Here is a 14,544-nt window from a genome sequence, read left to right as displayed (position 1 = left end):
ACAGGGCATTTTTGCCCCAGTATCTTGCATTTTAGGGGGATTCTAACTGCCTTTTATAGGCTTCATCATACAGTGATGCAGATGTTACTGCCCCCAAATGTTTGAACGGTAGTGTATGTTGACATTACCTCATTCTCTTGTAAATGTCCACGTTTTGGACAGGCTGAGTCTGGACAGCTGATGGCCGTTTCAAAGCCCTCTTTTATGAGAATTTCCACATACTGCTTTAGGCACTTTAAAAGGATAAGAAGACATAAAAATGAAATTAATAAAATGGAAAATATGGAAAAATACATTATGTGTAAACAAATTCTGCTTTTAATTTTGTGTTTAATTTGCTCAGTGTGTCTGTGAGAGTGTGAGTACAGAAGCACTAAACCACTTGTAATGCACTGTTAACATCCTCAAAAAAACGCTGTATAACATCTCAATTTAATGAAGACGCAGTTGCTTGTCCAAGACTAATTATCCTTCAGTGTTAGCAATTTGCAAACTCACTGTTTTAATAGGCTGTGAACAAAACATATTTTATTATTTCATTTTTGCTTCAGGAGAAAAATCAGGTCATATTCAAATAATATTCTCTCTCTCTCTCTCTCTCTCTCTCTCTCTCTCTCTCTCTCTCTCAAAATAAAATAATAATAAAACAAAATAAAAAAATAAATTAAATAATTCTCATCTGAACACATCAAAAACTAACTGTGTATTTGAGCTTTTAGGAATGTCTGGCAAGGCAAACCCTGAGGGAGTTGTTTCCATAAACATGCTTCGCTTAAGACACAAAGACAGTTTTGTCTCTAGTGAGCTAAGACACAAGCAAGACAAGGCTTCTCAGAGTCAGATGAGGAGATGTTTTCCCTTTACCCTACTCTAGCAGCTTCCTTTCCCCAAATGTTGCCTGCAACCTCAAGGTATAAATAAAACTAGTCTCAGATCAGTATAACTACACAACAAAAGGAAAGTCAGAACAGCAAACCTCAGAGGGTTGAATAAGACCCTAAAGAGTTTATTACTGGACTATGAATCACAGAAAAAAACCAGTTCAGCTGGCCTGTGGATATTCCGTCTATAGCTGTGACCTGTGCTTATATATAGACACATTTCAAAATGTCTGAGGCTTATGTAAGAATCCCACTCATTTATTTTTAGACGTTCCATTCCTAAAACAGTGAAACCTAAAGACAGAAATGAAATATAGAAATATTCATAAAATACGACTGAAAGCACACATTATTTTAAATCTTTATGAAAATCTCTCATTGACTTCTATTCTAATACAATAAATACAATAAAATTGTTTTATTTTTGTCTTGTCTTATTATTTCTAATTTATTTTATTTCATTTTGATATATCACATAAGATAAAATAAAAAGCAAAAATTGTATTTATTTTATTCTATTTATTTATTTATTTGTTTATTTATTATGCATTTCATTTTATTTTATGCTGATAATTTTAATCAAATAAAATAATAAATAAATAAACAAACAAACAAACAAATAAAATAAGAAATATTAAATATTCATAAAATACGTCTGAAAGCACATATTTTAAATCTTTGTGAAAATCTCTCATTGACTTCTATTCTAAACTTAAATACAATTAATACAATAAAATTGTTTTATTTTTTAAGTGTATTTTCTTATTATTTCTCATTTATTTTATTTCATTTTGATATATCACATAACATAAAATAAAAAAGCAAATATTTTATTTATTTTATTTTATTTATTTATTATGCATTTCATTTTATTTTATGCTGATAAAATTTTTAATAAAGTAAAATAATAATAAATAAATAAACAAACATAAAAAAATAAATAAAATAAAATAAAATAAATATTTTTTTTAACATGCTTTTGAACCCTAAAATCCGTTTAGATACTACTCACCAGGGTGCAGAAGATGCATTGGCACTGGGTGATGGTGGTCATTTGCTCCAACGGAAACTCTCCCAGGCACAACTTACAGGTCACCAGCGGGTCCAGGGCCAAATCCCAGGTGGGTCGGTACCTAGCTGTGGTCATGATGCCTGCTGCAGAGCTGAAACACAGAATAGCCTCAGAGTTTAATACACCTATACAAACGGCACAAAGCTTTTAACCGCTGAGCCTGTCAATCTAAAGTGCCGACAGCCACGATAAGTGCTTCTCATCGCTAATATCCACGGCATCACAAACACCAGCCCTCTAAATGCACATCAAATTAGCCACATTACGTTTAGAGATGGTCTAACAGATGCAGTGGTGAAAGGGGCAAATACATTATTTACCCCCATTTATATTCCGTAGCCTAAAGAGGTTTTCTGAGATGCGTTCGGGATTCTAGTCTGACTGTAATGGAATGAAAAGTCGGACCAGATAGACGGAGCAATTTTTCGGCTTCTGCTGCTGAATGAAAGATGAGTTCACTGCGTGGTACTCCTTAAATGAGAAGGGTAGGAGAGAGAGAAAGTGAGAGAAAAGAAGTACATTACTCTCTGCCTACGTCTCCTCTTTTTACAGTTTTTCAGAGAGGGATATTTTTAGAAGTCTCGACTATGAGACACTTCCATTTTCTCACGCTGAAGTGGGCTGTTGTGCACAGAGAGGCTCGTGTCTTAAGTGTTTACAGGAAGTGCCTGTGAGAACATCAACACTCTGCTTGGCTGCTAAGCAACTGGGGAACAGGGAACCGCTTCTGCAGGTCGAGGAACGGGTGCTTAAGGCAGGTGATGTTGGAGAATCACTCAGGAAGCTTTTAGACATTTCAGTCAGTGATGCAGAGAGTTGTGTGATGTGTGATGTCCTTTCTATGCCCTCATCAAATGAAACCGGAAACATTTCACTCACCCTGGCTTTGGCCTGTTACATAAAGATTTTATATGGAAATGTGCTACAACTAGTTGATGCCACATTGGTAGGCGGTTGCCAGGTGTTTTGAGTGGTTGTTAGTGGTTTTTAGGCAGAGCATTATCGAGTGCAAAGAATTCTCCACCAATCAGAGAATCATATCATGCCAGTCTCGCCAAAATAACTTTTTAGCACACACCCACTCCAATGAAGCACTGCAAATCAAATTAGTCTGACTCTCGTTTACGCTCTCAAAATACTTAAATATTTGTATATGAATACGCATATTTTGCAATAAATGTAAAATATATTGTTTATATATCATCGCAGAAACCTTGTATTTCCATAGTCTTTTATATTTTTCTTCATTAATCATTACTGTTGGGTACTGTGGGTTTTGCAAATATTTAACCAATAAAAAGTATTGTGACTAAACCTTGTAATTCCATTGGATCATCAAACTGTCGGTAAAACCTCAGAACTCCACCCCGCCTCAATTGTGAATGTGCTTGTGCAATCGTTCTCTGCTTGTGTGTAATGCAAGGGTAAACAAAAAACTTTGTTCTTTGACTAAATTCAGCATTTTCTCAAAAAACACTACATATGTGTAATGTATTTGAAGAGTGGAGAAGAGTCTAGGTCCTTGCACACTGAGTTTTTTCGTATTCGTGATTCAGTAGCTCTGAAATGTCAAAACACGATTCAAAATGCTTGCTACGGATGCGAAAAACAAACCTGATCCGATTTTTTTTTTTTTTATGACGGACGATAGTTTCGGAGGCAGTGTCGTATTTATTTTTTTAACGTGCGAAAATTTTGGATGCGAATTTCCAATAGCACCTCACTGCAGTACACGAGATCCAGGGGGCGGAGTTGGATCCAGATCTAAGGGGTGGAGATTGGTAGGTTTAGGGGTGGGTTTAGGGTTTAGGGATCAGGGGGTGGAGATGGGTAGGCTTAGGTATATGTAAGGTGGGAGGAGTTGGATCTGGATCCAACTCCTCCCCCTGGATTTCGTGTTCTGCAGTGAGGACCATCTCCGAATTTCAGCCTGTGCGTAGCACTTTGCCTTTAATAATAACAGGAGATTTTGGCCAAATTACACATATGTCTGAAATTCTCCTAAATTTGACTATGCTGTTTTTCTCTCATTAAAACCTTCAAGTACACAGTCTTGTACCTTTGTCTTTTTATCTGACATAGATGTCCACTGCATAAATAATATGAGGTTGCACATCAGTTTAATATTTTTCTTAACCTCTCACCATAAGTATAATAAATTTCTCAGAGAGCAGAGAGGCTTTGCATTAGACATCAAATGACATTTTCTCTGAGCATAAGCACATAATTAAAAACAAATCCCTAGTGCTACAGACGTTAAAGGGCTCTCAAGCTCTCATTCGTCATTTGCACAAAAAGTCCTGGCAGTTTCCGCTTGATAAGTCAAACGGGGTGAAGTACTGATGGCTAGATGATGCACCAACGCAGCCTCCAGTATCTCAAGAACAGACATGCCAAAGAAAGCTGATTTTGCTGGTCGAGCTCAGAGGTCTTACATCACTCTTCCTTCAACCTGTCACAACCCATCTTGCTCGTCCACATCCATCCATCTCTGATGCTCGTTCTCTCAGGCTACCACCTCATCTGAGCAGCACAGAGAAAAGAGACCACATTTAACTATATATCTCATGAAACAGGGGTGCATGATATCGTTGTGTGGCCAAAGAATCAGAACTTAATGATTCTTGAGTGAGTGAGTGAGTGAGTGAGTGAGTGAGTGAGTGAGTGAGTGAGTGAGTGAGTGAGTGAGTGAGTGAGTGAAAGAGTGAGTGAGTGAAAGAGTGAGTGAGTGAAAGAGTGAGTGAGTGAGTGAGTGAGTGAGTGAGTGAGTGAGTGTGTCTGTGTGTGTTAAAAAGAGGTGTGCTTCTTCAAGTCCCAAAATAATCTCTTAATAGAAATTGTTTGGAATTAACGATTCAGGTTCTGATTCAACTTAACCATTCCTTCCCAATTTACCCACACCCTCTACATCAGTCGACAAGGTCTGCAGTGACAAATGTTCTGTGAGAAAAGGTGGTGCATGAGAAAGTTCATTGAGCTGCATTACTCAGAAAGCAATTATCACTTTCCAACAGAGAAACAATAACAAGGAAAAACACAAATAATCCTCAACAATGCAGCCCTCGGAGAGAACATCACTATGCCCTCATTTCAGTTTCTTATCAGATCACTGAACAGAAGAGAACAATCATTTATCAGGCTGCAATATGATTAACAACATTATAAAAAATACCCCCAAAAATGAATGTAATGCAACTTGCATTAAAGAGATTGTTCACACAAAAATGAAAATTATGTTATAATTTACTCATGTCTATGTGATATGCATTTATTTCTTTTGTGGTTATTGCACATACAAAAAGTCAGTGGGGTCTAGAGTTGTTTTGGACTTTCACTGCATGACAAACACAGATAAATATTAATAAAGTATTTTCTTATGTGTTCATGAGAAGAAAGCAAGCCATACAGGATTGGGAAAACATGAGGGTGAGTATATGATTGTTTGCTAGCCACCATTTCTATTCCGCATGCAAATGCAGCTCACGTCACTGAACATATCACGATTTGATGATGTACAACTCCGGACGAGTCTTGTTGCGTGCGTTTGTAATGTGTCTTGACTGCCGTACAGTCTGACCTTAAAGGCAACTGAGATCCTACAGTGTGACATGGCTTAAGATGAAACTGTTCATCCAATATACTTGAACATTTTGAAAATATGTAGTTTTATACAACCATCATAATATGTTATGTTTCATCAAAATGCCAGACCAAACATTGTGGTTAGGATCACAAACCTGTGATAAGTTCATAAAACACAATAAATGTTATTATCATTTATGCTTTTAAAGGGTTAGTTCACCCAAAAATGAAAATTCTGTCAGTAATTACTCACCCTCATGTTGTTCCAACCGCGTAAGACCTTCGTTCATCTTCGGAACACAAATTAAGATATTTTTGATGAAATCTGAGCCATGTCTGAATCCTCCATAGGCTTCTATGTGACCGAAACTTGCTGGCCCAGAAAAGTTATTAAAGACATCGTTAATATAGTCCAAGTGACTCAATCTTAAGTTTATAAAGCGACGAGAATATTTTTTGTGCGCAAAAACAAACAAAAATAACGACTTTATTCCACTATTCATTTCCTTCTCTCTGGACCTCTAGTTGGTTCGCGTAGTGTTTTTGCGCAGCGCGTCTGTGTACACGTCACCACGTAGGCTCACTATTGGCCGACGCCGGTCATGTGTGTGATGCGTGATGACGTGCAACACAGACGCGCAGCGCAAAAACACTACGAGGTCCAGAGAGAAGGAAATGAATAGTGGAATAAAGTCGTTATTTTTGTTTTTGCGCACAAAAAGTATTCTCGTCGCTTGATATACTTAAGATTCAGCCACTGGAGTTACTTGGACTATATTAACGATCTCTTTAATAACTTTTCTGGGCCAGCAAGTTTCGGTCACATAGCAGCCTATGGAGGATTCAGAAATGGCTCAGATTTCGTCAAAAATATCTTAATTTGTGTTCCGAAGATGAACGAAGGTCTTACGCGGTTGGAACAACATGAGGGTGAGTAATTACTGACAGAATTTTCATTTTTGGGTGAACTAACCCTTTAAAGCAGCAACAATAACTGTTGTAACTATGGTATTTTGGCAGACAATATGGTTTTTCCAATAGAATTTCTTGTTGCTCAGATGGTCACACCAGTACATATTGAGAGCGCTACTTATAGTCTTTTAGATGTTCAGATATGAAATAGGTGCAGAAGGTGGAACTTCTCAAAGGTCTTGTGCTGGTCTCCAAGTCTCCCCTTCATTATTTATTTTCAGAGAAATGGGTCAGTCTCAGAATGAAACCTGAGAAGTACATGCCTGAATATTTCAAGATATGGATGCCCCAGTCTCCACAAACATGAACACAATGTTCCCTCACTCTCTTTATCTAACTTATGGGTTCTAATCAATCATCCTTGAAAAGAGCAGAATCATTTACCTGCCCCATGGGCACAGTTCAACCTCATTTATCATAATATAAAAGATTTCACCATTAACCATTGTGTTGTAATACTGTAGGGTTTCATAACCCTTTCAGAAAATAATTGCCCAAACGAGATCAGTCGGATGTCAAAAACACACCAGACTGGGATGAGAACAGGCATAATGTAATGCTTTTCCCACATTATAATAAATCGAAGAATGAATCAGCGGGTAATATACGTTTAAGCTGCGGTCACACTAGACTTTGATCATTTGCAGCATCTCTTTAATTAAAGTTCCCCTGTGGTGAAAATCAAACTTTTAAAATGTTGTTTATATGTCTATGTGGTGTTTATATATGTATGTATATTTAAATTATGTATATGATATGTATAGTATGCCCCTTTTCACAAGATGTAATATAAATCTATGGTGTCTCCAGAATGTGTCTGTGAAATTTAAGCTCAAAATACCCCCCAGATCATTTATTATAGCTTGTCAAATTTGCCCCTTTTTGGGTGTGAGCAAAAACGTGAATTTTTTTGGTGTCCCTTTAAATGCAAATGAGCTGCTGCTCCCCACCCCCGTTCAGAAGACAGCTGAATTTGCCTTTACACGAGCTTCGGATACTTCAGCTAAAACAAAACACGCGAATTTCAGTTAAATTTCAGAATTAACCAGTAGCGGAGTGCAGCCTTACGGAGAGACTCAGGAAGAGGTTGCAACTTTTAGACGCACCTGGACGTTTCTGAGTGGTTAGTGGATACGTTTATGTAGTTGTTGTGGAGTTATATTGATTCATCTCATCGACTTGCATGTACCGTCATGTTTAACTTTTACACAGTTCCCTGAGGTCTTTATAAGACAGCTGTGACATTTTTTGGTCGAATAGTGTTCTGTGCTGGTCTGTGCAGCCAACAACAGAAAAGTTTGCATGCTTTGCTTGAGCTTTTGCCATTGCGTTAGAACTGGTTACACTTACTGATGTCGCTTGCGAAAACCAAATGGCGGTGCCGTGGGTGGAAACGTGCAGATTAAGGCGCGGTAATATTATAATAAGATCCCCTTCCTACGTCAGAAGGGAAGTGAAATCTGATTGGCTTATTTTTTGACATGCTTGGCAGAGAAAAGCATCAGTCATCAACACCATAGCTGAGTATTTTCTCCTTAAAACTGCAGTGAAACAAAGACAGTATGAAAGCAGTTTGAAATCGCTGGTGTTTCGGATGTCACAAACTACTTGTAACCAATCACATCAAAGTGTGATCAATGAGTGGATCTCTGAGCTGGTGTGTGCGAGTGAGTGGAGGTGGGGCTAATTTGCATATTCATAGAACCGCATATACTAAATGAGGCAAGGGTGTAGAGTTACATTCAAGCTATTTTAAAGCATGAAGAATTTTTTTTCAAGGAAAAACATTTAAATATGTAATTTTGGTGATCAAAGATAAGTTTAAGGGATACAATTATTGAGTACATGGGGACTTTAACAGAAATTCAACATTTAACAAATAGTAATGCACTCAAAATGTAATAAATATACGATCTACTCGACTTTACTGCAAAAATATCGTTCTTTTAATTCAGCCAAGAAGTCACGGCGTGACGTATAAATCTTCTTCTGGTCACACGTCTTCACGTGATGCAAATTTGCAGGTCAGAGATCACCAAACTTGAACTTTGGAACACAGCGAAATGCAAAACTTTTCGCAGGAGCTTGCGTTTCTGGTTTGAAGCATTTGCATGCGTTTGAATGGAAGTCAATGGAACAGAAAGTGCAGTGTGACCGCCCTTTTACTCTGCAAAACGATGCCCAAAAACAGGCCTATATGGGCCATTCTACAGAATTGGTGCAAACTGCTATCCCACAACCAAAAGACACATTTAATAAGCATTTAAGTATTAAAATTTTAGATGTTTACAAAGATCCTTCTATTATCTATTGAATCCCACAATAATATTTAAAATATCAGTAAGATTTCAATATATATAAAATCATCATTTATTGGGTAGTTTCAATTGGGAGATGGCGGTCCCGAACCCTAACTTTCAACTTGTGATAATGATATCGAAATGTTTTTTTTTTCAATTTTTCCATTGTTTTTTTAAAAAATATATTTTTGATTTCTTTTAAAAAGTTAAGTAAAAAAAAAAACTTTTATTTTATATTTTATTTTTAAATCATGAAACTATGTAAAAAAAAAAAGCATTTCAAAAAAGCATGTGTCCCACATTTTCATGTCACTACCGAAACAGTGTGTGTTTTAGTCCATTGGCTGAGACTGATTTTAACCACACCCCTATATTTTTGATCAGGAAATATTATTGTGTGCCGCTCTCTCATAGCCTCTCTTTCACTGTAGATAGGTACCATCATTTTGAGGGAAATGTGTTCAAAAGTCTGAAAATCTGTGTGTAACTTTAAGGAACGTCACTACCAAACACCTTTTTTTCTGCAATTAAGCAAACCTTTTTGGGTGTTATTCCATAAAATTGAGTTTTTATGTGTGTACAACAGTTCAGAACTGTGCTTGTTAACCATGTGCTGATTAGCATCTTTGAGTTAGAATCAAAAGTATCTTAAATTGTCACTAAAGTCACAAAAAAATATATTTACAAAGTAGCCTGGCTAACGTCAGACCTCTTCTCATTGAGACGTGGTCTGGGAACCACGTTCATTTTCTCGTATTTGAGGCGTGGTTTACGAATGCCCAGAGCCGTTTATTGGGCGCTACGAATGTCTATCAAATGTGCCTGCACGTACCTCATAGCCAATCGTTTCAAATTATACCAGATGACGTATGTAGAGCGACAGAAATTCGACGAGGAAGAAGACGAAATAAACTTGCATTCTAAACTACTTAGAACACTATATAAGGCTGCATCGAAAGGTAACTTCGCATCTGCTGCCATGTTGGATCCATTCCATAGATATAAACAAACTGCTTCGGTGTGTCGCATAGACGTCGTCATCGTTTTGCTGCTCCCTCCCCGTTCTGTGATTGGTTCCCTTTTTGAGGGGAAAACCCAGGCTATTTACAAAGCAGATGTAAACATAATATTAATAGGTCAATATAAGCCTTAAATTATTTATTAGTGTGTTTTGGTAGTGACAAATTTGGGGAAAGGAAAAATATTCCAAAACTTTCTGAAAATACAATATGATAATTAACTGCACAATTACTAGAAATGTGTACCTTTGAAAACAAGTCACAAGTCGCACGGGTATATTTGTGGCAATAGCCAACAATACATTGTATGGGTCAAAATTATCGATTTTTCTTTTATGCCAAAAATCATTAGGATATTAAGTAAAGATCATGTTCCATGAAGATGTTTTGTACATTTCTAACCGTAAATATATAAAACATTATTTTTTGTGAGTGAATGCAGCACAATCGCGAACATAAATGTAGAACTTTAAAAGCGATTTTCTCAATGTTTCGATTTTTTTGCACCCTCAGATTCCAGATTTTCAAATAGTTGCATCTCGGCCAAATATTCCTATCCTAACAAACCATATCAATGGAAAGCATATTTATTCAGCTTTCAGATGATGTATGAATCTCAATTTAAAAAAATTGACCCATGTGACTGGTTTTGTGGTTTAAATGTCCATTTATTTAAAAATCTTTTTTTTACTTAAATCTATTATAAAACATTAATAAACAGTTTTGTTTGCCTATTAATTAGTCAATTTAAAATTGACTGATTTCTTTTAATTGTTTATGTTTGAATTATTAAATTATTAAAATCACTTTATTTTGAAATGTCACTACTAGTCCTCCATATAACCTGCCAGTTTTCAATCTAAGGTCAAAATAAACTGCTAACATAGTTTCTCACTCTGTTACTTTCTTAGCCAGCAGTTTGTGAGCTTAACTATAACTAACAGTTAATGAACTGAATAACAAAGTGATTTGCTCAGAACATCTAAATTCAACACAAGATGTTTCTCCAAAAAGGTGAGTTAAGCACACGTATAAAATGGTGGCAATAAAATAAAAGGCACCCATGTTCAAGAAGTAATCTAATTTATTAATGATAACAGACACAAAAACAATTTCTCCACTAAATATTGCTGTTCATTATAGCCTAATGCTGTGTTCACGTAATTACAGTAATTCAGACATTATGAGATGACAACTCTGAGATTTCACTCTGAGCGGTTCGCGTCATTGGACTCAGAATAATTAGTTTCTATGGCAACGACAAAATATTTAACCACTACATTATTTCATTTATTTAATGCTATATGCACACTATATGCAGGTAACGGGCTATAATAAAAAGATGAGAGATGCTTCACTACCTTTAACTGTTTATTTTACATGTCATCATGACAGTCAAATCCATTAACTTGAAATTATGATAATTCCAACATAACAATAAAAAAAGCATATCTGTAGACTGTGTATCATTGTAAAGCAAAGCATCACATTTAAATGGAATTAAAATCATGTGTGAATATCAAATCGCCTTGAATGGCTCACCCAATCAAAATGCTGGACTACCCATTTTAATAATAGCTTTTTGACTACAGATGTACTAATATTAAAATTCTGGTCAATATTGAAAAGTCAATCACTATTTTTTGCAATATCTCTCTGTAAAGCTGCTTTGAAACAACGTGCTGCGCATAAAGAAATTAAATTGAAATTTCCATAAAAAGAAACAAATAAAATTTAAATTGTGCTATTTCATGTTATAGCTGATAAATGGACGATATTAGTATTCTATATTATTTTGTATAAATAAGAAATGAAACACTAAAACCCCAAATTAATCCAATTGCATTACAATATTATATAGTAAAGTTCTGAAGAGGTAAAACAGGTTTTGATTTGAAAATATGGGAATTTCCCAAAATGAAGGAGCCCCAGTGTGTTTTCGTAAAGCTGGGCTGGTCTCTGACTGCAGGCTGTGTGTGTGAACTCGCTGAGGAGGTATGTCAGCCCTGAGCCTGTCTTTCTCTAAAGGTCATTCCTGGCTTCCTGTCAAAAACTATAACCTCATTAAACTGCCATGATACCAAGTGAATGTCAGAGTGGCATATGACAAATATCAATTGGTTTCATAAATGAGACCATAAGATAATTCTGACTAAAGTCTCTTTAAAGTAATGACCACGCAATCTGTTTACAACATCTACTATTGAAACAGATGTTTATTCAACCAATGTCTTTATACAGTGTGTGTGTGTGTGTGTGTGTGTATATATTAGGGCTGGGTATTGACACAAATTTCACAATTCGATTCGATTTCGATTCGCAAGCTTGCAATTCGATTCGATTTCGATTACGATTCGATTCGATTCAATATCGATTATTTTGGATATCAGGTTCAATATGGCAAATTTTCTCAAGGAAAACAAATCTCTTAACTAATGCTGTTAACTATGGGAGTCAGTTAGCCTGTAGGCTTCATTAGCCTACTATAATATAGCTTAAAAATAAGGTAAAAATGAACTGATTTGCATTCAAACACTTAAATTACACTTATTTATTTTTATAATAAAGTTATATGAAATATAAACATTTAAATGGTGGCTGTCATAAAAACCTGCCAGATTTATTCAAACATGCATTAAAAATAGAAGAACATTAAAAATTATAATGAATGTAATATGGTGCATATATTTAGCAAAATGCTGCTCTCTAGAGTTAATTTTTCTAGCTGACTAACGAGTTTATGGTCACTGGATATGTTTTTTCTGAGGTAAATGTGACGTTACATGACATTGTTTGCAAGCTGATTTACTGACGTCTTTCCACGGTTGAAACACTGATTTGAGCGATTCCATGTCACATGATACGGATTTCGATAAGTTGTACACTATCTTTTAACACACTTTCAGATGCTCATTCATGTTTATTCCGCGCTGTAACCATAGACTGTAAAAAAAGAGCTGTAACTGGTATTATTTAGGCGGAAGAGAAGATCACGTGCGCTCCGCGCTGCTTCTCTTGAGCTGAGCTGCGCCAGAGCGATCTCACGCCACAGCGCCAAAACGGTATTATGTTTTTGAATTGCGTAATAAAATGGACGTAATTTGAATCTGAGACTTTGTTTCATATCAAATAATATCAAAGCACAAAGATTACTGCGATTTTTTGGATGGGATGCACGCAACAATGTTCCATTCATTCATCAACTGAAAACAGGATGACTAATCGATTCTTGGGATTTAAGAATCGATATCGTTTCGTAAAAATGAGAATCGATTAAAATCGAGAAATCGATATTTTTTACCCAGCCCTAATATATATGTGTAAGTATCTTATTATTAGAATAATCGGATCGGGACTCGCTCCGCACTCGCTGCTGTATTAGCAGATACTCAATAGTATTCAATGACTAGGGTTGGACGCGTGTTTGAACCGGACATGTCAAAGCAAACGTTGCTTTTCCATTTGTCCTATTGTTGGGAGTAGCTCAAGTGCATAGAGTACTTCAGAAAATGAACGTGTTTTCATGATTATAATGGGTTCTATTTGCTTTTGACGCAACAAATGGTGCAATGATGTAAAGGTATTTGTTAATGTCTTGCTCTAGAGGCAGTCATATCAGTGAAATGCTCTTTTTGTATTTACAGGATGTTTTAACGGTCATGTCATGACCCCTTTCAGGCAACTCAGTTCACTTGGCAGCCATCTTGAAAGGCCAGAAATCTACAAGAAATATTTCATATATTTACAATTTCTCCAGCTCATTAAAGATATTTATTTCACAGTTCTTCCGCGAATGCAACTATAGCTGTCAGACTAACACATATACTACTAAGAGTAAAACAGACAGTCTGAACTTTCATGGAAGACAAGAATCTAGTGGATAAAGCTAAAAACTTGCATTTGACCCTGTGTGGACAAATGCATACACTGTTCTCTCACTGTTTGCTTGCCCTTGCCAAATGACCTACATTTATCACCCAAAAGCGATTGAGCACTCTTTTTTTTTTGGCTCAGTCTTTATAAACGTCAGGAATCCCAGAGGTGAAACACTCCCAAAGAGCAGACAGGGACAATTATCTTCAGTTCACAGCAGTAAGATCGAAACTGAAATGTACAACAGGCTGCTTTACTGAGCTTTACACTGCACTTTTTTTTAATCAAGGTTTATTTTTGAAGTTCAGTGACTGAGGCAAGGCTACAATAACAATTTGGAGAGAAGGGAAAGGCGTAGCGCCAGACACTAGTCCAAAAATTTTTGAATGAATAGAATTCCTTGTGGTGCGTAGATCCAAAAAATAGCTCCAAAAAAAAAAATGACAAAAGATCAGCACACGAGAAATAGTTATTAAAAAATTTGAATTTTATTGTCCAGAGGCCACATATAAATTGCAAAAGTGTGTCATGTGTGATACACATGGCACTGATGAAGTGTTGAACCCGAAAACGTTTTGCACGTGCAGTTTTTGCACCAGATTATCAAGGCTGTATTACAACTATGTTTGTAGAGATGGTATCCTTTTTTGGAACAAGTACAATTTGCTTTGCCTTAACCAAATCCAGGAAAAAACAGGTAGTAGCCAGCTTTACATGGTTTCTAGCTAAGCTTTGAAGCTGTTCATTAGCTGGGCCAAGGTGGTTTACGTGGTTGATCAACCCAATGGGGCTGATGTTGACCTATAGGAATGAGTCAAGATGGTCAATAGTCATTCAACAACTAT

At 36.2% G+C, this 14,544-nt stretch overlaps 1 protein-coding gene across 4 annotated transcripts in view; it reads right to left on the bottom strand.

The window, feature by feature from the left end:
* Nucleotides 1-14,544, bottom strand: part of rnf144aa (ring finger protein 144aa) — a 40,721-nt gene that overhangs the window by 17,482 nt on the left and 8,695 nt on the right. For all 4 annotated transcript variants that reach the window (XM_081347055.1, XM_081347057.1, XM_081347058.1 and 1 more), the window contains exons 2-3: nucleotides 1,894-2,044; nucleotides 129-233 (exon numbers count right to left, since the gene is read on the bottom strand). In XM_081347055.1, the coding sequence (XP_081203181.1) occupies nucleotides 129-233; nucleotides 1,894-2,028 (240 nt within the window). In that variant the 5' untranslated portion in view covers nucleotides 2,029-2,044. The remainder of the gene's footprint in view (nucleotides 1-128; nucleotides 234-1,893; nucleotides 2,045-14,544) is intronic.

The sequence above is a fragment of the Scardinius erythrophthalmus genome, assembly GCF_964197995.2.
Source record: "Scardinius erythrophthalmus genome assembly, chromosome: 19".
Taxonomy (NCBI): domain Eukaryota; kingdom Metazoa; phylum Chordata; class Actinopteri; order Cypriniformes; family Leuciscidae; genus Scardinius; species Scardinius erythrophthalmus.
This window is presented reverse-complemented; position numbering and strand designations above follow the sequence as displayed.